Source organism: Orcinus orca, chromosome 1 (assembly GCF_937001465.1).
Source record: "Orcinus orca chromosome 1, mOrcOrc1.1, whole genome shotgun sequence".
Lineage (NCBI taxonomy): Eukaryota > Metazoa > Chordata > Mammalia > Artiodactyla > Delphinidae > Orcinus > Orcinus orca.
The window spans coordinates 14,702,381-14,730,173 of record NC_064559.1 but is presented as its reverse complement, the minus strand read 5'-3'; the positions used below and the strand labels follow the sequence as shown (position 1 = coordinate 14,730,173).

At 40.6% G+C, this 27,793-nt stretch overlaps 2 protein-coding genes across 4 annotated transcripts in view; one reads left to right on the top strand and one right to left on the bottom strand.

Moving 5' to 3' along the window:
- IARS2 (isoleucyl-tRNA synthetase 2, mitochondrial) overlaps window positions 1–7,815 on the top strand; it is a 77,964-nt gene extending 70,149 nt beyond the window's left edge. For both annotated transcript variants that reach the window (XM_004271022.4, XM_033430451.2), the window contains 4 exons: window positions 1,116–1,261; window positions 1,956–2,146; window positions 3,919–4,063; window positions 5,265–7,815. In XM_004271022.4, the coding sequence (XP_004271070.1) occupies window positions 1,116–1,261; window positions 1,956–2,146; window positions 3,919–4,063; window positions 5,265–5,407 (625 nt within the window). In that variant the 3' untranslated portion in view covers window positions 5,408–7,815. The remainder of the gene's footprint in view (window positions 1–1,115; window positions 1,262–1,955; window positions 2,147–3,918; window positions 4,064–5,264) is intronic.
- Window positions 6,042–27,793, bottom strand: part of RAB3GAP2 (RAB3 GTPase activating non-catalytic protein subunit 2) — a 90,285-nt gene continuing 68,533 nt past the window's right edge. Inside the window, exons 23-35 of one of the 2 annotated variants that reach the window (XM_033430450.2) lie at window positions 27,196–27,356; window positions 25,875–26,103; window positions 23,446–23,619; window positions 23,239–23,345; window positions 20,783–20,849; window positions 18,353–18,423; window positions 15,837–15,872; window positions 14,509–14,583; window positions 13,972–14,190; window positions 10,669–10,758; window positions 10,321–10,467; window positions 9,258–9,416; window positions 6,042–9,052 (exon numbers count right to left, since the gene is read on the bottom strand). In XM_033430450.2, the coding sequence (XP_033286341.1) occupies window positions 8,897–9,052; window positions 9,258–9,416; window positions 10,321–10,467; window positions 10,669–10,758; window positions 13,972–14,190; window positions 14,509–14,583; window positions 15,837–15,872; window positions 18,353–18,423; window positions 20,783–20,849; window positions 23,239–23,345; window positions 23,446–23,619; window positions 25,875–26,103; window positions 27,196–27,356 (1,691 nt within the window). In that variant the 3' untranslated portion in view covers window positions 6,042–8,896. Of the gene's footprint in view, window positions 9,053–9,257; window positions 9,417–10,245; window positions 10,468–10,668; window positions 10,759–13,971; window positions 14,191–14,508; window positions 14,584–15,836; window positions 15,873–18,352; window positions 18,424–20,782; window positions 20,850–23,238; window positions 23,346–23,445; window positions 23,620–25,874; window positions 26,104–27,195; window positions 27,357–27,793 lie in introns of both variants that reach the window. The other variant, XM_004271021.4, reaches the window with a different exon arrangement.

Genomic DNA, 27,793 nt, shown 5'->3' with positions numbered 1-27,793 from the left:
AAGTTGGGTTCTTGAGTCAAGTCTGATTAGGAAGTTTCATCCTGTCACTAGCTTTATGAGCTGAGGCAACTTATCCTATAATCTCAGTTTTTTAATCTGTAAAATGGTGACGATAATACATGTCTCAGAATGTGGAAATGAAAAGATACAATATAAGTCATGTGCTGAATGCTGTGTTTGACAGAGTAAGTGCTCAGTAAGTACTAGCTGTGAATATGACGTAGCGAACGTACTGCTTGTCCTCAGGAGTTTGCTGTCTTTGAGGGGGATATTTCTTAGAAGTATTCAGCCAGTTATTAATATAATGACATTGTATCACATCAGCGATACCCTTTTAGAGGCAGGCTTGGTGCTGTCTTCATGTTTTGCTCCAGAATGCAGGCGACACGGTGTGACTCTTATGTGTGACAGTAACTGAGCCAGTGTGAGGTGTCAGCAGCAGTCTATCAGCACCTCAGGGACCTTCCACTGGGACGGTAACTCCCAGTCCTTCCCTTGACACACTGAGAGGGTCACAGGGGTGGGGAGTCACATTTTTAAATACCTTCAACTAACATTAATTTTCCTTTAACACAGTTGTCTAGATTCTAGCTGTTACTGATCGGAAAAACAGAATTGGACATAGCGTAGGTATGAGAGTTTTTGATGAGGTGGGCACACTGGAAGGCACAGAGGATGTTATCAAAAAGGTTGTATGGGGCTTCCCTGGTGGCGCAGTGGTTAAGAATCTGCCTGCCAGTGCAGGGGACACGGGTTCGTGCCCCGGTTTGGGAAGGTCCCACATGCCGCGGAGCGGCTGGGCCCGTGAGCCACAACTACTGAGCCTGCGCGTCTGGAGCTTGTGCTCCGCAACGGGAGAGGCCGTGACAGTGAGTGGTCCCCACTCGCCGCAACTGGAGAAACCCCTCGCACAGAAACAAAGACCCAGCACACACAAAAATAAATAAATTAAAAAAAAAAAAGTTGTATGATGGAATATTTTATCCTTTAATTAGAAGACGTTGGAGCCATAGGCTTAGGCACTGTCAGAATGAACTCAGCCTGAGGCAGATCCCATCTTGGCAGTCATCGTGTACAAAGTGTTGTCAACCACTCAATAAGTTGTTCTTCAACAGGCTTTATTGTGAAAATGCAGATGATCCCAAACGACGCTCTTGTCAGACTGCATTAGCCGAAATTTTGGATGTAATGGTTCGTTCTTTTGCTCCCATTCTTCCTCACTTGGCTGAAGAGGTATTCCAGTACGTACCTTACATTAAAGGTAAGAAATACTTGATTTGTTCTCTGAATGAGAAAGACCCTGGCTGAGGGTGCAGCTTCTCATTTTATCTACTTCACAAAAGAGGCACTTATTCATCTACAGTGACTGTTTTGTGGCCTTTTGCATCTCGATCATTTAGTAGTTTCTGCACCTGTGTGTGGAGTAGGATGAATTTCAGCATGGTCTTCATGCCACCTTAAAGTGCTTTCTGAAATGTATTAGCAGCTTGACTATATTGAGAAATCACTTTTTCTTAAATACCTTTATAAATGTCAGAAATATATTTTAGGCTTTTACTAAAACAAACGTATAGTGCCTGTGAATATTTTTATAATAGTTTTTTCTGTCTGGTTGTATTAATAAGCTTACAGAAAATTAGAAACTGTAGAATTCTAGAAAGAGGACAAAAGTCACTCATGATCTTACTTATAACCCAGAGACAACTACTGTAATATTGGGATATTTCTATTTTATTTTCTTCTAGGCATCCTTTGAGATCTCACTGTATATCTTTATCCTTTGTTTACATTTCCAAATGTTGATATAAATGTGTGGTAAGCATTTAGGATGGCTCCGTGCTAATTGTCATAAATAACAATTCTTATTTTCCATGCATAGTAAATATTTAATGGTTTGAGCTTTATATACAGTTTAAAATACATGTAAATTGGTTAATTTTTTTTTTTTTTATAAGAACCCAAGAGTGTTTTTCGTACTGGATGGATTAGAACCAGTTCTATCTGGAAGAAGCCTGGACTGGAAGAAGCAATAGAGAGTGCATGTGCGATGAGAGATTCATTTCTTGGAAGCATCCCTGGCAGAAATGCAGCTGAGTATGAGGTTATCATTGTGATTGAGCCTGGACTGCTTTTTGAGATAATAGAAGTAAGTAGCAATTTGTTCCTTTTGAAATGGTGTTCATATCATACAGCTTCATGTGAAATTTAGTTTTAAAAAATCTCAGTGTAAATAATATATTTAAAAAAAATTATAAATTAGGATTTCTGTTTTCTAATCCTAATACTAATCACTGATTCTTTGTTTCCGACTCCTCTGTGCTTCCTTTTTCTTCTCTTATGAAACATGTACTGTTGCTACTTATTTTTTAGGTTGGGATGGGAAGGTGTAATAAAGTTCTATTTGAAATGTAAGCCCTCAGGGCTAATTAGACAATATGGCAGTCGTATCGGAATACACAAAGATTGGAAGCTTTTGAGAATTTTGTCCATCTGGACCAGATTCAAAACAAATCCCCAAAAATATTTTTATCTTTTTCTCATGAGATCTGAAGAAAATTCATTTGCTCCAGCAAATTATCATGTGATCTCAAAGCATTCATCCTATTTTTTAATTTTCAAAAGGGCCATCAGAAGTTTCTTCTTGGGATCCTTAGGGGTTGATTGGGCAGACTGACCTATAGCTTAACATAGACTCAAGATTTTTCTCTAGTTTTAACGTTTGAGAAGAAAATTGGTAGTGAATATGTTTTTTAAAAAAGTTTTACTGGTATCATAGTTTACTAAAAAATGACCGTCTCATTTGGTTGGAACTTCAATTTAAACTTTTAATAATATAATTAAATTGATTAAGATTTGAGGCTTGAAATAGCCAGTAGGTATACGATTGTTGATCAGATAACAGAATTTTGGTAAGGTGTTCACATTTTAAAATTTACAAGTTGGGAAGCTGATGACTCCATTTTATGAACCAGGAAACTGAGCCCCATTGAAGCTGTGACCTGGCTGGGGCCACACAGCCTAGTACTGGGCTTTTCCCCTACATGTCATGTTTCCTTTGACTTCATTAGGTCTGAGTAATAAGCTGAAAACAATACAGCTTGTTTGGATCATTTATATTGGAAAAAAAATACTTTGGGATTTTCAAAAATGTGAATGTATTTTTCTTAGGAATTACACTAACTAGCTAATGGAGTCCTGGATCTGTCAGTTACTAACTGTATGAATTTGTTAAAACCAAATTAATCTCTGAATCTCCTGTTTTGTCATGAGCTAATTTTTTTTTCCTTAAGGAATTTTGTATTACTTAGCTCACACACTCGTTTTGAAGATGGAAATTACAACAAAAAATGTAAGAGTGCTTATCAGATATCCAGACTGTGTGCTTCAGAAGAGCTCTGTGCCTTACTCAGATTGTCACCATTGGTCTGCACTGCTAAAAGCAGATCCTTGTTTAGATAGTATCTTAACCCCTCTCCTACTGTAGGAAGCATGATACAGGGAAGAAGTGTGGGCTCTGAGGTGGACAGACCTGGGCTGGAACTGCAGCTGTACCATTTACTGGTCAGGAACGCCTGGCAAGTTAACCTCTCTGAGCAAGCTTCCTCACTTGTAAAATGGGGATAAAAAACACTGTAGCTGTTTTGTGATCATTACAAATACTGGTTGGACATTTAGCCATCTAGCAAAGTGAAGTGCCTGGCTTACAGTGTATTCTCAATCAATATAATTAATTAGAAGTTTTTAGTTATTACCTTTTATACTAGTAAGAATTGATTTATTTAATAGTATTAGCTCAGGAGGTAATGGTCCCAAAGGGTTCCTCACCAAACACAAGAACTTGCAGCATCTCTTTTTATAACCTGTTTATGGTAACAGCTTAATTTAGATAGATAGTAACTTGCAAATGCTCGTGCCCAGATGCTACAGGCTGAGGAGACTTCCAGCACCTCTCAGCTGAATGAATTAATGATGGCGTCCCAGACAACTTTGCTCTCTCAGGAACCACGAGCAGTAACTGCAGATGTCACTGAGCTTAAAGGGACATTTCTAATCAACCTAGAAGGTAAGAAGGAGGTGAGGGTAACAGTGGTATCTGGGGAACTGAATGATAATTGTAGGTCATCTCCAGCTTTGCAGTGGACTACTTGTATTCTAAAGGCACATACACACTTGGAATACGGTTTTCTATGGAAGCAGTGTCAACAATGGCCAGGTTTCAAAACTAGCTCTCAAAGTGCCGTACCTGCCGATCTTAGGAACACAGGGGTAGGGGGAGGAGAGGGAATAAGTCATTGTCACTGCATGTGAAGTCAGTCTACCTTACTTTGGTTGGCTTTTGTGCCCCCTGTCCTTCGATACTTAGTCCTGCCCAGCCCTGCTACCCTTCCCCACTGTTGAGTCTAAAATTTCTTATTATGCTCACCCCAAATTAAAGTGTCATGTAGCCACTGTTAATGAAGAATCAAGGAAGTTTTATTGAACTCATTCCCACATTGATATAAGCATTTTGTAGTTATTTGTTTGATAGGGGATTTTGTCAGCTTAATTCATTCTCGTTGATGGAAAGGAGGCCGAGTAATGTTAAGAGAGAAAAACATGCAGATATTTTGGGAAAAGTGATGCTGCCTGTGCTTTTCATAATAGCTTTTAGGTACCAGCAGGAGGTGGGAGGCATCGGTTGAAATCTGAGGCCTGGCAGCATTGACCATGTAGTAGATTCTGGCTTAATTTGCTTTTCAAAATGTTAATCTGCATTCTCTGTGCAATGACTAGAAAATAATTTACTTTCTTTACTGTACATTACCAGTCTGAGGTCTATTCATTGTGGAGAAGTTTTTGTTTCCTTTTGTCCAAACCAAGAAGTTTAATGTGGGGACACTGCCATTGTCAGTCTAATTTGGCTCTTTTTAAAATTCTTAAACCAGTATGTAGCTGGAGAGGCAGTGTAATTTATCAGAACTGCACCCAGATGAAGAGCTAGAAGGCCTGCTCTGCCTGAGTAGATACAGAACTCAGTGACCTGTGGAAAAATCAGTCTCTCAGGGTCTCAGATTCCTCATCTCTCCCCAGTCAGTCAGGTTGTATGAGTGAGTGAGTCCACTGTCTTGGCTGTTTATGTACAGATGTGCAAATGAAGCGGTATTTTCCAAGGCAGGAAGGAGGAAGCTTTGAAAAAGGAGCACCTGCCAACCAATTAAAAAGTAAAGAGCTGTACAAGTTCAGTGGCCTATCAAAAATACTCTTCACGTGTTTTTCTTTCATAGGTGGTGATATTCGTGAAGAGTCTTCATATAAAGTAATTGTCATGCCAACTACCAAGGAAAAATGCCCTCGCTGTTGGAAGTACACTGCTGAGTCATCAGACACACTCTGTCCGCGATGCACAGAAGTTGTGAGAGGGAAGTAATACCTCGCTGTGTGTTGAGGGCTTTCTGAGCAAGAACTTCTGACGGGACTGCCTGGGGGTTTAGGTGGACTGTTCACAGCACTGCAAAGAAATCCAAGATTTAGGTAATGAGTGGAAGAGTAAGTGGTAGAGGATGAGAGTCAGAGTTAGAGCTACAAGCTTTTTCTGCAACAACTAAATAAAAAATGATGTGTATATATACACATGGAAAAATATACCTATGCAGATGGATCCATAATGGACTTCCTCAGAACACAGACACTGAAAATGCTTGCCTACAAATGTGGCTCAGCAGAAAATGTTTTATATTTTATCAGTCTTCTTGACTCAGTATTTAAGTTCTATAATGTCTGTCTAAAAATAAAGGCACCTGGGAAATTACTGACTGATGGTGGTGCAGAAGTTGTGAATATCCAGTAAAAAACCTGTGGTTTTGAAGGGGAATGGCAGAGGGGTGTCTCGCTTAAGAGATGACAAGAGTAATTTCACTCCGCCTTAACAGCACGCACCGACCTTTTCAGAACAGCTAGTTTTTGGGTTGCCTTGGAAGCGAAGACATCACCAAGTTTGTTATTCTCCTGTAAGAGCGGAAAGTATCTTAATACTTATATTTATAAATGTTAAGGAAACAACATGAAAGCTGAAAATTTATTTCACTAATACACATAAAAGTTCACTACAATGAACAGACACAGAAAATAGCAGTATATACAGAATTTGACTACTTACAATACATTACAGTAGATAATAGGGCATTTTATAAACAATTCAGTACTGGATTAAAATCTTTCCAAGGATGGTTAATTCTGTTTAGCAGAAATACAGCAAATCCATTCCTGTCAGGGTGAGAGAGGGCTTTCACTGTTGCTGTTGAGTACTTTAAAAATATTTGTCTCTTGTAAGTGAAATGAACCACAGCAACTGCTAAGAGAACTTATTATTCCATGTATGCTTAGTGTTATTAAATCTGAGTTTTCTGTGATTTTAAACTGTAATCAATTTCTTTTTTAAAGAAAGCAATTTAAATTGAACTTCAACCTTAGTTTAATTTTTATAACAAAGGTGAGACACTTTTCTCCATACCTCATTTTTCTTTTTGCAAAAGCATGAACCATTTAGAAGCTTGGTGTGCTATATTCCTCTTCATTTGCATTTATCCTGTCTCTTCTAGTTCTACATCTAAATACAACCTGTAATGCAGAATTTATGATTATTTGAACGCTTTTGTTTTCCTTTGCATTATACAACAGAATTTAACAAGGTATAAAATGCCTATTTAATGTTCATGAGGAAAGGTGCATTGGGGGGTTGGCCGTGGGAGTAGATCTAAGAAAACACTACTCGCTGGTTATCGGTTTCCCACCAATAACTGCAGTATGTGCAACATGCCTGTTTCAGAAACTGTCCATTCTGTATCGTTATTTGTGGCTCTTCATGGTTACACAATGCATACACAGGTATTTATTTTCCTTTCCTCTATCAGATTTATTTTAAAAGCCCTTAATGAAGTAGTAAAATATTTAACTGCTTTTTTTAATCATACAACTGAGAATTCAATTTTAAAATTCTTTGAATGGCAATGTTTAGGATTATAAATCTTAACTAGAGACTCAATGCTTTGTTATGGTTCTAGGAGCCATATTTCAGCTGATTAATATTCTCAACAATCCCCAAATTTGATTACATGTCCTACTAGAATAAGTTCAGCCAGTTTTATTATCTAAAATGCTTATTAGATACCCTCTCCCCCAAAAGTGATAATGGAATCAAAGTGACTATGATTTATTAATCTTTAAAAACGCCTGTAATTCCAAGTTTCTTTGACCAGCCTCCAAGGTTCGTAACTACTTTCAGAGTATTTAGAAAAGTCACAGAAAGAACTAATCTTTCAGAATGCACGCAAGTGACTATATAGAGCTAGACATGTTTACGAGAAATCATATAAATGTGTCTGGATGGGGCAGCAGAGATTCCAGCAGAGGCTGAGAGGCTAGACCAGCCCGAGGTCGTTTTCAGTGTTTCTATTGCAGCGTGTGCCTCAATCAGACATACAAGGCCCTCACCCCACGTCCTCAAGACATCGGAAAAATTAATCTTTCAAGATTTTATCGACAAATAGTAATTATTAAGTTTTAGACAGTTCTTATTTGGATGTGATCTCTTAGTTAAAAAGAATTTACACTGGGATATCCTCAAACATCAGACTTTTCCTTTATGTTCCTGATTAACGCCTCAAATTTGTACAATTGCGAGAGTTGGCTTCTTCCTAAGGAAGTGAAGAACAAACTTCTGTATCACAACGAGTTGCTACGAATAACAACTGTGATCCAGGACATGTCAGTACTCGCACTGTATGGCTACATTCCAAAGATTTACCATAATAAATACTTGGTGTTATTTGTACAGCTCTTTACAGAGTTTTGGTTTACAGTTTTTTGGTTAATTTGGTTTTAATCAACAAATGATTATTCAGCACTTGGACTGCTCTAGGCACTGTAGGGTACAAAATTAGTTGTATTTATCCTCTCAAGCCAGCTGTGAGGTAGGTTCGCTAAAGCTGTAGTATCATCACTAAGCATTTTCTGTATTGTTCTTAAGAACAGGTAACATTACGAAATCCCAGAAGCAGACATCTCAAAACACTCGTAGGAAAAATAAAGTTGGACCTTAGATTTTTAGCATCTTTGCCCCTTTTTTTAAACGTAAGTTTTACAAGATAATACATTTTTACAATTACCTGATGTGGATACAGCTTTGAATCTTGGCAAAAAGCAAATCTTAACTTGCATTTTAATTAATTTTGCTGTGTTGCTTGCATCTTAGATTCTGTTTTGGCAAGTACAGCAGGTTAAGGGTTCCATTTAGTGTCCATTCTGATGAATATATGATCTTGAACCCATTATTCCGCCACAGGCAGGGTCATCCTCCTCTGATGGCAACAGCATAACCTCTGGGAAAGAAACCTGTCAGCATCCAGAGCTCCAGGGGGCAGTGCCCCAGTACGGGACCAAGCATGATAACAAAAGCGTTTTCCCAACATTTACTAAAAAGAAAGTGGTGTACTTCTCTCATGTAACTGGTGGGGACTATACATGAACACGTTTAAATTTAATTACAATAACGTTTTGAGTACGAAATATAGAATGTTATAATAAGAACATAATCTGTAAATTATAACCAGTTTTAAATAGCAAAGTTTAACAATAAAGCTACTTAAGTGCTTGAATTAAAAATAAACAGTCAAACATCTGCAAGAGGAGTTAATAGTATAGTTGATACTTGTTCATATTTTATCATCAGTATTAACCAAAGGAGGGGAATTTAGCCAAGACTGCACTTTTTAAAAGTAATAATGTATTTTTATTTATTTTACAAAAGGAAAAAAACCATATTCCCTCCATAAAATTCCAGATCTTACTGTGTAAAATAACCATGCACTAATTCATATTATAGTCACACAATTTTAGACTGTTTACAGTAGATAAAGTGTCATAAAGGAGGAATAGCTATGGCTTCCACAGCTTCAGTGAGGTGCAAGGCTAAACTATACTGCCCGTGGTTTTCTGGTAAAAGCTCAATTACTTTATTTACTAGTTTAGCTGTTGTTGCAATTGGCACTTCTGTGTTTTGAAGATCCTGGGGGCTCTGCAAATGGGACACAAAAATAACCCGTCAGTTACATACAACTGAATCATCTTACTTGAACTTAAGCATTAGCCAGAGAGTAATTTCCCAATAAAAATGCTTTTCTTCAGAACTAAGTAGATTAAACTTAAATTTTTCCTCTACTGAAAATGCACATGAAAAAACATCCAGTGACCTGCTGACTCCTCTCACTGCCGGCACTTACCATGGCCTTCAGCCAGGTGCACAGTGTCGGGGGCAGCCTGGCAAGTAGCTCCAGCCCCTCCCTCGTCTGCGTGCGCAGCACCGCGTGTGCCAGCCGCTGCCCTATCAGCACCAGCAGCTGCGAGGCCAGGACCTCTTTGTCCTGAACCTGGAGGATGGCCTGTGGAGATGAACGTGAACAAACAGATGCAAAAGCTAACAGCTGGGCTTCCTTTAGGAAAGGCACCACCCGTGCCTAGTTCGGTGCCTAGGAGAGGCTACTTCATTTCTGAGGTATGGCCATTTATACAACCAAAAGAAAGCCCAATTCAAACAGCATTTAAAACCCAAATTTCTTCTCATCACCTGACCTTGGCCGCCTCTTATCTCCTAATTTTTCAGTTCAGCATGACTACAGGAGTCATTTTCAAGCTTTAGGCAAAAGAAGGGATTATATTAAATCATGTTGTGACTAACCGTGGGCTATGAGACCTCCTGTGACCTGGTCCCTGACCTCAGACCTCGTGTTCTTTCTGCCTCTAGCAGTAAGAGGCAGAAAACCTCCCCCTGGTTTTCTGAGTGGCTGGGCTGCTTCTTATCCTTGGGGGCTCGGCTCTCATGTCACCTCTGACCACCCTGTTATACTTCTGTTTATTCACATGGTCTTGTGAATTTTCTTCGCAGCATTTACCACTCAGTACAGAATTGAGCATGCGTCTCTGCTCCTACGAGTAGACTGTGGATTCTGAGGAAGGCACCCTGTCTGTTTTGTTTATGGCTCTGTCCCTCTGCATAAAACAGGCCTGGCATATGGCAGGAGTTACACTAAACATTGACCAGAAACAGGAATCTGATTAGTTTTCTATTTTAATTCTCTTCACGTTTTGTGCCTAGAAGTTCTAACAAAAGAAGGAAAAGCAAAAAGCTTTATTGGCAACTTTACTGATTCTTTACTCGAGCTATCAATTTTAAAACTCGAGCCCAAATGACATTCACCGGGTGATTATTACCTCTTCTCCTAAGTGGTCAGCTCCATAGCTGTAGAGTTCACCCACATAATGCCTCCTAACAACATCTTCACTAACTTGAAGGTGATGGGCCAGATCCAGGGCCAGCACTGGCCAATCTTGGTCTTTCCCCAAAAGAGTGGTCATTGCCTCTTCTGAGGAGCCTTTGTCCTTCGTGACTGCATGTCGGGCCTGGACAGCTGCACTGACGACTTTCAATAAGAACTTGAAGATGGGCAAAGAAGGAGAGCAACATCTTGTTAGTATGTTTCATTAAAAAATATGCAAATCCAAGTAATCGTTGACTTTCCTGTCAATTACTGTGGCTTTTCCATTAAAATAGTTATCAGAAAAAGACACATAATTTAAAGGGAAGTTAACTCCCAAGAACACCTTAGAGGTAGTCATCCCAATAACTGTAATTACCTGCTGTCGTACAGAAATAAAATTTGCATCCATTTCCCCACTAGGTAATAACTGAATTGAAGTTAGGTCTTTGAAAAATGCGTTTTTCCCCTAAAGAGAAGAGACCAAGAAAACTGATGAGTATGAACTGTTATTAAGGTGAAAAAAAAGATTTAAAAACGAAGTCATTTAATCAAGAATAACTCTTGATTTATTTTGTCTTTGAACAATAACACTTAATTCTATTCATTTAATTTTTATAACTATTATCTAGCGTGCGGTAGGCAGCCTTTAGGGTGGGCCGCGGTGGTCCCCTCCTCCTGGTACCCGTGCCTTGTGTAATCCTATTCTCCCGAGGGGGTGCTGGTGACTCACTGCTAGTGAGCAGAATTAGGCAGAGATGAGGCAGGTCACTTGCAGGATCAGGTAACAAAAGCACTGTGCCTTCTGCCCTAGGAGCTCATAATCACTCTCACTTACTCAGAGGGCTGCTGTGCCGTGAGCTGCCCTACGGAGTCACGCGTGTGGCAAGGAGCTGAATCCCGCTGGTAGTCGTGTAAGCCTGGAAGTGGATCCCCAATCCCGCCCCCGGTGGAGCCCAGAGGTGAGACTGCAACCCTGGCTGACACCCCAGCTGCAGACCTGCGAGAGACCTGGGGCCAGAGCCACCTAAACAAGACACACACATGCTACTCATTTGCTGTTTTCAGCCACTAAGTTTGGGGATCATTCGTTGTGCAATAATTGATAACTAACACATAGTATATACTCTGCATCCTCTTAAAAACACTTGTTGAACTGTTTAAAAACATTTGTTTCAGAGAACAGATCTGTTTCCGAAGAGCCAAAAAGGAATATCAGGAAATAGGATTTCAGAAGTCCCCAGGAAGGAAATGTAATACAGAGCAAAGAGCTGGAAGACCCAGGCTCTAGTCCCAGGCCCACCCCTTCCAAACAGGTCACCTTGGACAAATGACCCCACCATCCTGGGCTGCAGTTTTTTCAGGTCATGCCAGATATCACCTAAGGTACTTTCTAGACCTAATCTATGATTGCAGGTCAGCTGGTGTGACCGCCAAGTAGGGTGAAGCCACTCATCCTTTAGTGGTGAGAGATACCAGACTTCCAACGGCAACCCACCACATGTGGACATCACCGTTTGAAAGTTTTCCCACACACTCACCCACAGTCTGTTACTCTGTAGTTTCTACCCGGAGGTCTTAGATATAAGGGTCTATTCTACACCAGAGCCTTTGGATTGGGAATATGTGTGCACATTTATTATTTACTACGTTCCAGACACAAAGTACTTCATGTTGAGTATGTCATTTAACCCTCATGACAACCATGAGGTAGGCACTAGAATAATCACGCTCAGGCTAGGAGAACTGAAATAACTCTAGCCGGTAAATGGCAGAGGTGGGATTCCGTTTCACCTGCCAAAACACACTGCTTTGGTATTTGCACATGAGAGTCACACAGCTGTCTCAGGCCATCCCAGCATGATCCGGGTTGAGACTAACATCACCACTGTGCTTGTCCAATTCTGGACATGTTCTGGTTTCTAAAAGTAACTTTTTGAGGGGAATACTAAGCTAGGTACTTTATTTTGGTTGCTTTAAAACAAAACAAAACAAAAAAAACTTTTAAGTACTTATGGAAATAAATTTCTTAAAACATACTATTTCTGCTTATATATACTCTCAGATTCAACACTTCCAAACCACTGTAAATGGGCTTCCTTGTAAATGGCATGCCCAGTCTCCCAAACTTGAAACTGGATTTAATTTTAATCCCCTCTGCTTCAGCGCTGAACCTAGCGTGTCCTCAGGTTACTGACTCCTGGAAATCCCTTCATGATCTGTATTATTCTCCCCAGTCCACATCCTCACCAACTCCTGATTCCCAGTGGTTTCCCAGACTCTACTCACCACGCCCTCCCATCCCTTCTGCAGACCTCTGTCATGTACCTTCTCTTTATCACCTCCTTACTTATGAATGCATTAAACATTTATTGGGCTCCTGTTATGTGGCCAGCATGGCACATAGACATGGGGATATGGCAAAGAGGTGGTCAGTTCAGGAAATGTAGACAAAGACTTTGAAGCGAAGGTGACACTTAAGTAATAAATGAATAACGAATAGGAGCTGACCATACAGAATAGTTGCCTGTGAAAATGGAACGATACAAACACGACAAGAGATGATAAGAATGTCTGCCTTCTCTGAGGGGTGGGGGGTAGTGAACAGTGGCTAGAGCACAAGGTAAGAGAGGAATGGACGGCAGAAAAGGTAAATTATGGGGTGGGGAAGCCTTCCTCGGGCTCCATGTTTCCCCGTGGCAGGAAATATTAATACTATGCCAGGTCTCCCGCTCTCACTCGCTGCTGCCCAAATGGACGGTGCCTTTGGGAGAAGGAACTGAGCTCTCAGCAGCGCCCTGTTCCCCCTTCTTCCAGGACACAGTCTTCCTGGGGGAGCTCCCGGCACCAGGAGCCCGACGGGAAGCCTGCAGGTGTCCGGGGGTGCCGTGGCTGCGCAAGAGTGGGATCATCGTTTACTGACACAAGCTGGGGTGGAGAAGCCAGTTGAGGCTGTGTTTTACGTACTGGCATGAAACTAATACAACTGAATCTGTGTTTTGGGAAGAAAGCTCTGGCAGCATGGGACTGGGTGGAGGGAAACTGGAGGCTGCTGTACCACCCTAGGGGAGACAACGAGGCCTGAGCTCAGGCTACAGTGATGGAGAGGGACGGACGGAAAGGATTTAAGGAAGAACTGATAAGAATGAACTTACAGTGACTGTGGGACGTGAAGAAGGGAACTGAGCTAGCTGTCTCCAAGGTCGCTAGTTTACGCCAGGGCACAGACAGCGACATCACTCGTCAACTGACCAAGCCAGCGAACTGGGGGGGAACAGCAAGTGTAGGTAAGGGTAGGTGCAGGTGAGGGTAGAGAGAGATTTTAGGAAGGAGGTATCTGCAGTCCACAGCACATGCCAAGAGAGGCGTTCAGTAGAAATACATGCCCCAAACCCTGGGGACAGGTCAGGCCTGGAGACACACAAGACACACAAGAGGGAGAAAAGGAGTGTATCCAAGAAGCATGTGCAGCATGAGAAGGGCAGATGGCTGAGAGGGCAGTACCCTGGGACACCAATATTTAAGGTAGACCAGAACAAGGAAGCCTGGCAAGGAACAGGGGACAGAGACCCCCGTGACGAATAATCCTATACAAGACACACACAAAGGGCTGAATGACTTCGATAAGACAGTCCTGCTAGACCCTCAGCTCCGAGAGGCTCTCAAGTCCTCCGAGGATTACCTTACTATCAAAGAGAGAGAGTGGCTTCACGGCCTTCAGAGAGAACCTCATGACAGCGTACAGGAGGGAGCACAGGATGGAATGGTGCTCCACCAGCGGGTAGTGGATGTGCCTCTGCTCCAGCGCCAGCTCCACTATGGAGACCGGTCCTTCCACGGCCAGCCAGGCATCCTCCGTGTCCAAGATGGGCACTTGCATTTCATCCCGGCTGACGTCTGCCTGGGTGTTTTGAGAAGGGAGAACTGTGTTCAGAATTGGAGAAATAATAGTTTGCAAACATCTTAATGAGCTTACTACCAGCAGCAAAGTACAAACCCGTATTTCTCCCCACCCCTCAAGTTATAATAGTAAAAAAAAAAAAAAAAAAAAACCATAAAATCTAATTCTAATAAGAAACATCACTATTTTTTAGGCTTAAGTCAAAACTTAGATGTGAATCAATGAAAAATAATCTCTTTTAATAGTTCTTAAGTCCAATGACTTTCAAAATATTTGACACTTTAGAGACAGTTCAGAATGAAAATACAGCTCTTTTACCTCCATTAAAGTCTGAAGAAGATCCCAGCAACACCCAAGGAAAGATGTCATTGCTGTGTCGCTCATCCCCACATCCTGTTTTTAAGAAGGGACATAATTAGCTCCGACAGCAAAACTGCTAGTTTTTAATCAGAAAAATAAACAGAACGCACACAAAAAACGCACCTATTCGACTGACTTTCTGCACTGAATAGACAGGTAAGAATTGAAAGTCAAGGCACTTGACTTTAATTCCTTTCTTTAGATTCAGCTAATTTTAAAATTAGGCTTTAAAAAAGATGGTTTTACTCTCAACTTTTAAAAAATGTCTCTCTGTATTGGAAAGACGCAGTGTCATCGGTTAACCACAGATAGCGGGGTGGCAATCCCGCTCCCATCTGGCTCGCTGAGGCATTTGCTAGCCAAACCATCACGGTGTGCGGTAAGATTCCTCTCGTGTGTGAATCTTAAAAGTTCCAAGAAAACAGCTTGGTGTGGTTCCAGAGCATCTCTGAGGGACTGAATTGAACCCTCTGAACAAAACTAGGATCCCCAAGCCAGTGAACTAAACACCAGACTGATGCTGTGGGCAACGAATCCTTCCTGAAGGGGCCTGTCCAAGGGGCCACTGTGCTCACATGCAGTCTTTTTTTAAACCAAGAGCCAACAAATCCCTTACATCCCTAAGTAATTCATCCTTAAGGAATACAGCACGTGTGTGTGTGTGCATGTACACACATATACGAACGGTAGTCATACAGCCACTCTCAAGAGCATACAGATGATTTCTTCAACAATGGAGATTTTTCAGGACCTAAGGGCCTATAATGGCTGGGTTCTTGTGTCCAAGTATTTATTAAGATATTTGTAATAAGAATATTTCAAAGTTTTGAGCAAACGCTAGCACTGTGAATCACTGACCTCAAATATAAGCCCCAGTATCCATGGACTGGAACATTACTGAAGACTATTTGTACAATAGCTATTAGATAAAGGTAGATCAAACTCACTACTCATATGAATCCACTTCCATTATACATTTCTAATTGGAAGGACAGCAAAAATACGCAGCAGTGGCCGCATGTTATCCTCCTGTCCACAGTCCAAAGTTGAAGACATCTTGGCAAACTTAGTTTCAACATACTATCTGATAATCTGGAAAGGTAAATTAAAATTGGCCATAGTTCATGACCAGTTTCCTTATTGATATACTATTCTCTTTGCATTTTTCTTATCTCCCGATGCGTCATCAAAATGGTTAAAGGCAGAGTTCATCGCCACAGTTAATAAGGTACTACATAAAGTGCAAAATTAACAACTACACATCTAGTTAAGGGAGATTCACTTACCCTTCGGCATAACCTATCCTTTGGTGCTTTTCCAACCTGAGACAAGAGGACATAAGATGCTGCATTTAATTAATAATTTAAATCAAAAGGCATTACCATGGTACAGGAAGTAGAAAGTAACCAAATTTAAAAAATGTAAACGCAGCTATGAATAAAGGCAGTACTAATTTCATCAATTAAACATTGGTTCTACTCATTTATAACACAACGCAACTAATTTTGTGGTGGAACTTAAAAATATATTACGAAAAATACACTGGGCTCACAAATAACCCTTTTAAAAATACTTATTTTTGAACTATTAAATAAGAAAAACTCCAAAAATCTGGTTCCCACTTTGCATAATCAGATTACTGCACTACCTTAAAACCTAGAACCAAACTCAAGGCTACGAATAAGCAGCAGCTAAGAATTCTGCTAGTTGATGAAGACACACAATACGAACCTTTAAATGGTCAGAAAGAAGGAAGAAACGTCTAAAGCAGACAGAAGTTATATTCCTGGCTCAGAAAATCAGCTGGTGTCCTTATTCAGTACGTAATTAGTGAGATTCAACTGTATACTTTATACAGGGTAATAAGTGGGAGATAAAGGTTCTGCCCTTCAGGAACATTACTTGATAAGACAATTCACAGGAAACAGTGAAAATGAAAAGGACAACAGACTCTTCGCCTCATTACCTCTCACTGCGATTACTGCAATGGCCTTCAACCCCAATTTCAACATACTTCACTCTGTTGCCAGAATCGTTTTCTAAAGATGCAAATCTGAACATATCATTCCTCTGCTTAAAACTGCCCCAATGTCTTCAAGACAAAAATGACAGCTACCATTTACTGTGCCCTCCCAGCTGTGCCAGGCGTGATGCTAAGTAGTTTACACATGTTAGAAAACCCCAGATCCAGAGCCCACACAGGAAGTTCTCCACGGTTGGCCTCCTGCTCCTTTCTATACAGCCTGTACTTCAACCAATCAAAGCTACTTGCAGCTCTCTGAATCCAACATTGCTGTCTCCCATCTCCAGGACTTTTTGCTGGAAACATTTGCTCCTCACCCACTTTTTACTGATTCATATATACTCATCTTCCAAAATTCAGCCCAGAAGCCTTCCCTTGTCATTTACTTCCTCTTCCGAGTTCAAAGAGCACCCTGTTGTCTGTTTACCATCTTTCTGATTGTGGGTTCTTTGAGGGCAGGGGCTGTGACTTTTATCTCTGCAACCACAGAACCTAGCACAGTCCTTGGCACATAAGAGACACTTATAATAAATATTTGTTGAATGAATGATCCTAAACTCTCTGCTTCCTTGTTCAGGACTGCTTAAACCCCGAGTTTTGAGGGTCAGATGGGTCAGTGGGTATAGAATGCTGAACATCTGTACACGGTAACACAAACATAGAAAAGGCTTTGTATTATTAGTCTCTCAAGACGGTGGTCAGAGGTGAAATAGAACAATACCATAAAGGCCAAAAGGAGTGTGTTTCAAGAAAGAAGCAGGTAAGTGGGCAAGAAAGATGAGCGCACAGGAAACAACTTAGATTTAACTACACAAAAAGGTTACCAATGATTTCAAAGCACTTTCTAGAGGAGCCATGGCCTATAGGGGGTCTGAGCTGGAGTGCTGTTTTCTGTTTAGGAATGTCTGTCATTGTACATTTCAAAGAACATGTTGTCATTACAGTGGTAGTTCTCCTGACATCCACTTAACTGCTGCCAGAGTAACCGACATGCTCAACTGGCCTGCAAAGCACACTGACAAGGGCCCTGGCCACACTGCTTGAGGCCCAACGGCTCCCCTCCAGTACACCAGCAGCTTCTCCCACCGGTTGAGTTATAGGCTTACCTGTTAGGTTTGTTCCCAAATCTACTTATGCTGGTTGTACATACTGTAATTAAGTAACTGATGAAATATGAACGAGGAAAAAAGGGAGTTCTTTATGTGAATACTGTGTTGGCTCCTTTAAAAAGATTTATGGAGGAGAGTAGCTAACTCCTAGGTCTACTGGATTAGATACAGAGGAAACAACTACAAAACTAGGGGGTAAATTATAAAAATCTAAAGATTTTGCACTCAGATTGCATCATAGCTTTAAAGAAACAGGATCTAGAAATCACAGGCAATGCTTTATGGGTGAGGTTAATGTAGGAAAACCTAAGTAAAATTGCAATCGACCCTATTCAGAGAAAATATCTTGGCCCTACATCCAAAGATTGGCGAGGAATTGTGCATTTGTATGTTTTAATTTAAAATAAAGTGCAAATCCTTGCTTGAATCGACCTCTGGTCCTAATCACTTGGGTTAAGAGGCTTTTACAGGACATTACTCTCTTTCAAGGATTTGGGCTCTTCAAGTCATCATCATCAAAAGGCCAGCACAGCTGAGCACAAATAAAATGTAATGTCAAATAAAAAACAGTCTAACAAGGCTTAATGTAAATAATCTTTCTTATATCAGTCAATTATTAAGGGAGCCAAATAAACAAGAAGTCGGTACAGGAAATTTACAATTACCTTACCTTATCCATCAAGTACGTAGCAGCAGAAAACCTTTTAACTAAAAATGTGTTCCACATCATCAGTGCGATGCCTGGACAACAAGTAAAGTAAAGCAGTGACCAGAATGCTTCTATATTTTCTCTTTCATCATATATAACAAATTGCTGTCTTCCTTAAGCTTATAAAACTATCTGGGCTATTTATTTAGATATTATTTCTTATATCTTATGTAATAAAATTAATAAAAACCTTTATCTTTAATAAAAATCAGAACTGGGCCGTGTGAGAGGATATCCAAATGGCCAATAAGCATAAGAAAAGACTATGTCATTAGTCATGAGAGAAACAGAGATTAAAACTACACAGAGATAGCTTTACACAACCAACAGAAAGGCTAAAATTTTTTTATATGACAACACCAAGTGTTGACGAGGATGTGGAAACAATGAGAATGCTCATACACTGCTGGGGGGATAATAAATTGGTAAAACCACTTGGAAAACTACTTGGCAGTATCTACCTAAGCTAAGTATGTCTACCGTGTGACCCAGCAATTCCACTGCAGAAACAGTCACAAAAATGTGTAGAAGAGAGGCAAGGACAGCTTTATGCATAACAGCCAAACACTGGAAACAACCTCAATGGAGTTTTCTAATATGTGACCACTAAATAAAGTGATATACAAAAAAAGTATTAAAAAGCAAAACAAAATACAAAAAAACTATTTTTAAAAAACTCAACCAAACAAAAAATCTGGGCTTTACATGTCCATATACAATAAACTGTGGCACTGATATTAAATTTCTGTAACAGCTGACAGGCAGTGTAAACATGACATTTCACATGCTGTATTATTACCCACACAGGTTCTGTATCTAGGAGTGAGGTCCTGCAGAGGAAGCCAGGAAGCTTACTCAATGCGCAAATTGGGTAAAGTTTTTTTTTTTTAATTGAAGTATAGTTGATTTACAATGTTGTGTTAGTTTCAGGTGTACAGCAAAGTGATTCAGATGTATATATTCCTTTTCAGATTCTTTTTCCTTATAGGTTAATACAAAATATTGAGTATAGTTCCCTGTGCTATATAGTAGGTCCTTGTTGGTTATCTATTTTATATGTAGTAGTGTGTATATGTTAATCCCCAACTCCTAATTTATCCCTCCCCTAACAAACTGGGTAAAGTTCTAACTTGAAGAAACACCATTTTTTCAGTAAGGATAGAATATTCTAGAGACAATATTTTCCAAATGAGCCACTTTAAATTGTTTGTTTTCTTCTTTGGAAGAAAGTAAGAGCTAAGATATGAATATATAAAATAAATTTTAAGTTCTTATCATGTAAAATGAGACATTTTAGAATTTCTGCAATTTGACCTCATACCACCTGCAACAAGGTGTTACAGGAGAGGAAATAAGTAGCTTCTCTAGAATGTAACACAGAGACATAAAGGTGATAGATACCTCCCCTTACCTGGACCCAAACCTAGTCTCACCACTTAGTATTTTATTAACTTCCTATCTTAGTATCTGACTAGCCTAGTACTGAGCTCCTCGATTAATTCATAGGGAATCTAATCTATCTATTAAATGGAACCAGCAATCTGGTGACAATTTTTCTACAATAATTTGTAACATTTTTTTCAAGGAGACATCAGCAGTCCCCGTGGTACAGCAGCCAATGGAGAATATTCATGTTTATCAAAAGAAGCACAAGGTGGAAGGGATAAATTAGGAATTTGGGATTAGCAGATACAAACTATACTATATATAAAATAGATAAACAACATGGTCCTACTGTATAGCACAGGGAACTATATTCAATATCCTATAATAAACCATAATGGAAAAGAATATGAAAAAGAACATATATGTGTATAACTGAATCACTTTGCTGTATACCAGAAACTAATACAACATTGTAAATCAACTATATTTCAATAAAAACGTTTTTTTAATTGATGCAGATACTGACACAGACAATTCATTTTGTAAACAAATGAAATAAACTTAGGTTATTGATAAATACAAACAAAAAATGGAGAAGCAGCAGCAGCACAGAGTAGTTTGTAGGGTACAGTATTATTAGGCTTTGGCTATCTAACTTTTTCATCAGGAATTACAGTCCTGAGCAGACCATTCTTCTTATCTACCTGTGAACTACAGAGGGAATCAATAATTCATGCATAATATCCTCCTTACTTACACCTAGGAATAGTCATCAGTGTGGGAAACTGATTGGTGGGGAGAGAAGGTGATAATTAGTGCCAGCCCCCTCCCCCTTTGGGGACAGCCTTTTTTCAAGCAGTTAAAACAGCCAGTACTTTGCATACAGCAATACACAGTAATGTGTTAGGTGGCAGGACTGTCAAGGAAAATTTTAACAGGATGTGAATTTAAGAGACTTGGCTCTTTGGAATGGAACAGTTACGTTTTTAACACCTGTTTACTTACCATTCTGAACATGTGCATTAAGAATGTGCTCCAAGTGTTCTATTGACCTAACAAAAAAAAGTGCTTCCTTACATAGAGGGAGCAAAAAGAGAGAAAAAAGATATTATTTAATAGGTGTTTCAAATACAAACGGAGACTTCTTACATAAATTTCCACACAAAGTTACCCAAGAATGTTATACTAAGAACACAGAATTACTAGGGAAGAAGTAATTTTGCATAAGATAATGTTAATGGTCGCTCTTAAATTTACATCATCTATATAATGATTGATTCCTAGGACATCTGATTCAAAATTTACTGTGGTTTGTACATCATAGCAGTATTCTCTCCAAGAAATACTTGAATTTCACACAGATATGAAAACAATAGGTTTACTTTCTTTGCAAATATCATTCATTCTTCAACAAATGTTTATTGAGCAACTACTATGCACCCGTCTGCTGGAGGCACCAGAGATATTGTCATGAACAGAACAGAACCAAATCCTTGCCCTCCCTGAGGTTATGCTCTAGTGAGGGCGCTAGATAATAAATATGATAAGTAAATTACATAGGTTGTTAGTAATAAGTGCCAAACAGAAAACATTAAAGCAGTAAAGGGAAATAGGAAATAGCAGAGGGGATGTTGGAAATTCAACTATTTTTAATCAAGGTAGTTTACGTATGAAAACGCAAATATGGTATGTAAAACTGATGAATTATCTGAATGTTTTCTAAATAAATTTGTGGCCTGGGGGACTTCCCTGGTGGCGCAGTGGTTGGGAGTCCGCCTGCCAATGCAGGGGTCACGGGTTCGGGCCCTGGTCCGGGAAGATCCCACATGCCGCGGAGCAACTAGGCCCGTGCGCCACAACTACTGAGCCTGCGCTCTAGAGCCCGCAAGCCACAACTGCTGAGCCCTCGTGCCACAACTACTGAAGCCCATGCACCTGGAGCCCGTGCTCCGCAACAAGAGAAGCCACGACAATGAGAAACCCGTGCACAGCAACGAAGACCTGACACAGCCATAAATAAATTAATTTTTAAAAAATGTGTGGCCTGTACAATATTAAACACATCACCTTTGCTAATACGTGTCAGAAGTTCCCCACAAGTAATTTTGACTGTTTTGAGCCTAATAAAGCTGTGTGTGTAAAATGGTGGAATCGGGATAGGGGCTGTTGAATGGGACAAGGAGATAAATATTTAACAGGAAAAGAACAAACAAGAAAAATGACCACTAAACAAACATTTTAAACTGACCACTTATTTTAAATGTTAGACCTGAATCTGGAATTAATTCATTCAGATTTTAGAAACTACTGTGTCTCTGTTCTGGTCCTAACGTTCTTTTCTCATGCGGGAAAAGTATCCTGTATAGGAGGAGCCTGAATACGTCCACCATTCAGGCCGCAGGGCAGTCAACCGAAGACGGCGACGGGAGGCATATCAAGAGGCCCCCTACCCTAAAATCATCTTTTGGTCAAAGTTTAACTGATCAAAGACGATTACTTTGTTTCAAGCACTTACTTTTAAAATGTCTTCCTTTAATATGAAAGTGATTACATGTTCAAGACAACATTTTTCTCAGAGGAAGGAAAACTATTGTTATCATTAATGTATTAGTGTGAATTAGTTCATCAATGAGATTCTTCTTCAAAAGTACAACCTGATATAAGGACAATAAAGGAAAGAATTTTGATTTGAGAAGGTTAATTTACCAGAGTACTGACTAAGGAAGCCTATGTGAACGACTGTGCAGCAAAGAGAAATACATGTCATGTGTTTTTACATCTTATCTTATCCTGGTGTCAACCCTGAAGGACTGGCACCATCATTAAAAAAGGGTGCGAGCAAAAAACCAGGTTCAGTGACGGGGCCAAACCCAGACACCTGTCTGGAGTCATCAAGTCCAGGCCTCCAGCCTCCAGGCCTCGGGCCTCTCCCTGCACTGCTTCCAGACTGAGAATGCCTGCGAGCGAGGGCGGCTGCTGGAAGGGGCAGAGAGCGATGCCCAAGCGGAGAGTTAGTGTGGCATCAGTCTTCACTGTGGTTTTTATCATGATGACTACAGTACAATACGAAGAACTGTCTATAGGTAGATGCTATCTCACACAGACAGTCCAAAGGAAATAAAAAATACACTCATCACAGTTTAACCAGGAGTAGGGCAAAACACGCTGGCGGTAGAGAAGCTTAGGCTTGAATCCTGGCCCGACTCAGGCAAGGAACCTGACTCCTCCGAGCCAGTTTTCTCTTCTCTAGAGTGGGGATAATGATGACACCCACACTTCACAGGTTTACGGTGAGGATTTTGAGAGAGGGTGTATGAAAAGGGCCTGGCACAGCTCCTGGTATGGAGACATTCCAAAGGGGAAGAAGCCAGTGTTTGTAAGTGACTGATGGAAACAGTCCCACGTACGTACAGCATGAGCACAAAACAGAACCAACACTAAAGTGGTGACGAGAGTCGTACCTCCGGATCTTTATTCCACTGAACAACGTACTCCCAGCAGCAATGGGCGTGCAGCACGTCCAGCTCGAGGCTACACGGAAACTGCTTGTAGGCCAAATGCAGCAGGTCTGAAAGTCAGAGGAGAGCGATGTATTGCTCCTGCCTGAAGGAAAGCTCCGCCCGCCTTCTCTATGCCAGATTTCATGTTTCCCCGTGTTTACGTCTTACCTGGGATGGCTCCCAAGTCCATCTCCACCTCTGACACCTCAGATAAACCTCTGTTAATACCTTCTTTGGGTTCATCTGAGTTTTCTGCATCTCTTTCTTTATTAGCCAGTTTTAATACTTCAGGGCTGACATCCTGTTTAAATATCCACTTGGCTACACTGTCTGCAATGCCACCTATAGTTTGGAGACATGAAAGGAAATGAAAATTGGCAGCATTTGCCAAAAGGAGCCCGTACAGCACAGGATCTGAATGTCTCCAGGAAGATCTAAGTGCCACGTTGTTTTAAGCCTGAAAGTGACCCCAAAGCTATGAGATTTATAGGTGTCGCCGCCTACCGCTCACTGTATGAGGGCAAGTGGGATATTGGATCTCTAAGGGCATCTTTATACTCTTGTAAAAGATTGGCTAAATATTAATGCAGATGCATATATAAGTCTGTATACCACATACCTTCAAAGTCCACAAATTCAAAATGCACTTTATCGGACATAGATGGAGACATGAATACATGTTTCAAATGCTTTCATTTAAATGCAAATGAAAACAGACTGATTAGCATGATACTTGTGTCTAGGTTTCTTAGGGCAAAACACTACTGTTAATAGTCAACTAACTTGCCTATATGGAATATTTGGGGGCAAAATTTAGCCATAGTTAATTAACAACATGATGCGATACCATATTTCCATCATCAATATAGTTTAGGAAGTTATAAATTATAAAAAACATTCAAGATGAAGAGTCCCATTACCTAAAAGAAATAGAAACTTCTGTAATAAACCAAAACTTTTCCTCTCAGTCTTTCTTTCTATTTAGATTCAAATATAAACCTTTTGACAAAAAGAATGTGAAATCATAATTATCAGTGGAAATATCAATAAATGCTTGGCTTCTAAATCATCTGATAATTCCCGTTCCAGGATCAAGGCCCTGATCCTGTTGCTCAGGTTAATATTAAAATGGCGTTCCTACATTTTCACCAGGTGGCAGCACGGAGTGCAGTGAGTTTACAATTAAAAATGTTCACAAGCCTTCTAATGAATGAAAAAACGAGTTACCTAAATAAAAACTATAAATACCAGTATTTCTAAACCCAGACATGTAGTCACTCCGGTATCAAAAGCCTGACAGAGCGGCTGGTAAGGAGAGGGTACACGCCACAAGAAACTCAAAATTTAAGACGCCCGTGATCCTGCAAGATAGAAGCAAAGGAAGCCAGCGACTCCGGGACAGAAGAGAGTGGTGCATCGGAAAAGCGGTATGAAGTTCTGGGGAAGTTAGGAGGAAGAAGAGAGAACCTGCAGTCAGTGGATCAAGGTTTCGTGGAGCGAGGCAGCATTTGAGGCGGGCCTTGGCAGTTGAGTAAGATTTAGGGCCCACGAGTGGGAGCAGCTCGGCCTCTCAGACCCAGAGATGGGGAATCACAGATGTTCCGTGTGAATTAGAATCTAGCAACAAGCAAGCAGGAGGTGGAAATGAGCTGCATTCCAAGGTGAAGGTCCGTGGGGAGCAGGCCTAAGAGTTTACACTTTGTCCCACAGCAATTTCTGAATTTCCTAGTCCCAATCTTAGTCCCTTAAACCAGTAAAAATTTTTTTTTTTTTTTTTTTTTTTTTGCGGTACGCGGGCCTCTCACTGTTGTGGCCTCTCCCGTTGCGGAGCACAGGCTCTGGACGCGCAGGCTCAGCGGCCATGGCCCACAGGCCCAGCCGCTCCGCGGCATGTGGGATCTTCCCGGACTGGGGCACGAACCCGCGTCCCCTGCATCGGCAGGCGGACTCTGAACCACTGCGCCACCAGGGAAGCCCCCCAGTAAAAATTTTTGACAAGCCCAAAGGACTTTAGCTTATGGGTTATATTTATTGATAATTACGGTATCAGAAATTAAAACTGAGAAAATGTTTAAAAAATTTTATTAATTCATTTTAAAATAAAAATAATAAACCCATTACATGCTAGTATTTTATGAAAATAATTGTATCTGCCAAAGCAAAACAAGATATTTAGTGAGCACTACACTTTTGCAAATCTCTTTGATGTCTAGCTTGGATCTGGACTGCCCAAATCAGCTTCGACATGCTATCCACTGTGACCTGATGTTTTGGTTGAGGTGTATGAGGAAGATCTGGCCTCACATAGATATGAAGTTGGAAAAAAAGAGGAGTGCGACCACTCTTTGAGAACCGCAGCTTATTTTCTAAGGCGAGGGGAATTAGCTGGTGGTTCCTGAGCAAGGAGCTGACAGGATCAGACTTGGAGGAGATTAACTGAGAAGAAGTATGTGGTGGGTTATTTATTTTTAAAATCTGGGTGTATTTCTCTTTCCTATTCTTTCAGTCATTTCTATAAAAAGCAAACCCCAAAATAGCCCATAACCATAAAAAAAAAACGTATATGGATACAGATGCTCAAATAAGCTTCAGGTTACCTTTTCCTCCTTCTAACAGCTTTTTAACAGAAAGCTTCGGGAGCGGCTCAGCCTGCAGCGATGATGCTTTGGAGGTTGAGGCATTCACTTTGCTATGAAGCAGAGTCTGAAGAAGGAGACAGTCCTCCAGCTGTTTCAGCAGAAGTTTCCAGTACTCGGTGTCAAGGGAAAGGGCCTCCCAGGAATCAGTGAGGGCCTCCGAATCAGTACCCGAAACTGTTTGGGAAAACTAACAGAAAATGCACAGGTGATACTCTGGCCAAGATTCTGGATCTACATTCACTTGAATGAGCTTTTAACTTGAAAGCTGATGCGTAGTCAGGATACATCACAAAGCGATACACAGATGCTGTTTCACAAATATTACTACTTGGCTGGATGGAAAATGGGGGTCAGGAGTAGCCTGGAGATTTAGGGGCAACGATGATAGAGTCGGGGCATTTACCAAGAGAACAGCAGTGAGGCCCCCAATTCAGCTAGCACGCTCTGTAGAGGTTTCAGGGCCATCCCTACGAGAGCCACAGCTTTTTCTGTCAGCACCAGGATACTGACAGTTCCTCAGAATGTACTTGCCAACATAAAAAAATGTGTCTTAAATTTCTCTCTCTCCATTAGTATAAACATCTTAAGCCAGTCATATTAAAGTTAGCCCATAAACTACTGAGACGGACAATGTTGAGTGAACCTCTATGGACCTATTTAAGTATCTCATCTAATTTAATGCAACATCCCCCTAGAAAAAATTATTTGATTTACCATGAGATACAAGGGATGTTAATTAAGTCTTTTTCTTTTCTTAAATAAATTTCAGTTTTCAAGAGATGGGGAAAAGCCACAAAGCAGAAGGTCAACAGGAAACTTCCATTTGAGTCATTCAACACTCTATGCCCAAACCACCTTTGTTTATAAAAGGGAAGTATAAATACAATTGTAGGACTTCAGAGCCGCAAGAAATCTGAGAGATGATGCCGTCTAACCCTGATCCTTTTGGACGAGGAAACTGAACCAGGATCCGCCTTTTAAAGGCACTCACCACAGATCACCAGCTGACGGCGGAGACCAGATCTCTGCCCTCCGAATCCAGTGCTTTTCCCCTTACGCCACGTGGAGACTAAGTTCAAGTATGCATGTCATCGGAATAAACAAACTAAGGACAGCACCCTTCACCCCCCAGAGAGACAGAAAAGATCCTGCTGGACACACATGTCAAATCCTAGATGTCGCACAACACTGAAGACGATGCGGCCCAGAAGGGGAAAGCGGCCCGGGAGCCAGCTGGAGAGGTGCCCCCCACCTACAGAGTAGCCCTCTGCCCACTCACTTTCTTCTCGGTCAAGCTGTTGGATATCTGGGCAGCGACAGCGTGCCCGACGTGCGCGGAAAGCAGAGCAGCCCCGTTGTGCTCAGACTGAATACAGGCCGTGCGCATCTGCTGCCACCAAGGGGACACTGACTGAGAATCCCAGGTCTCTTCGATGGCCACTATAGGCAAAGGGGGAAAGTTAAAAAAAAGAAACGCTTAGCTGGAAGATTTTTGTTTTTTTTAATTGGTCCAAACTTTGACATTAAACATAATGTTAAAACTAAATTCCCCACTGATGCATCTATATATTCCTCAATGAATTGGAAAACAAATCTACAATTTATTTTATTCAGAACACTTATAGTCTATTTATTTATGCTGTGACATCTTGCTTCTGAATCAACTGTAAAGCTCCGTTTGGAATATTTTCATCATTGCTGAAAACTACTCTTGAATGTTTAATGTAACAGACTATTGTTCTCATCATGCCAAAACAATAAGAGAAATATTACCTCCACAGAAGACCATTCGATTCACCTCACTGAGTTGAGAAAATGCACTGTTCACATCATTTTTGATGATGATGCAAAATATAATTTTCATAAAGCACACTTTG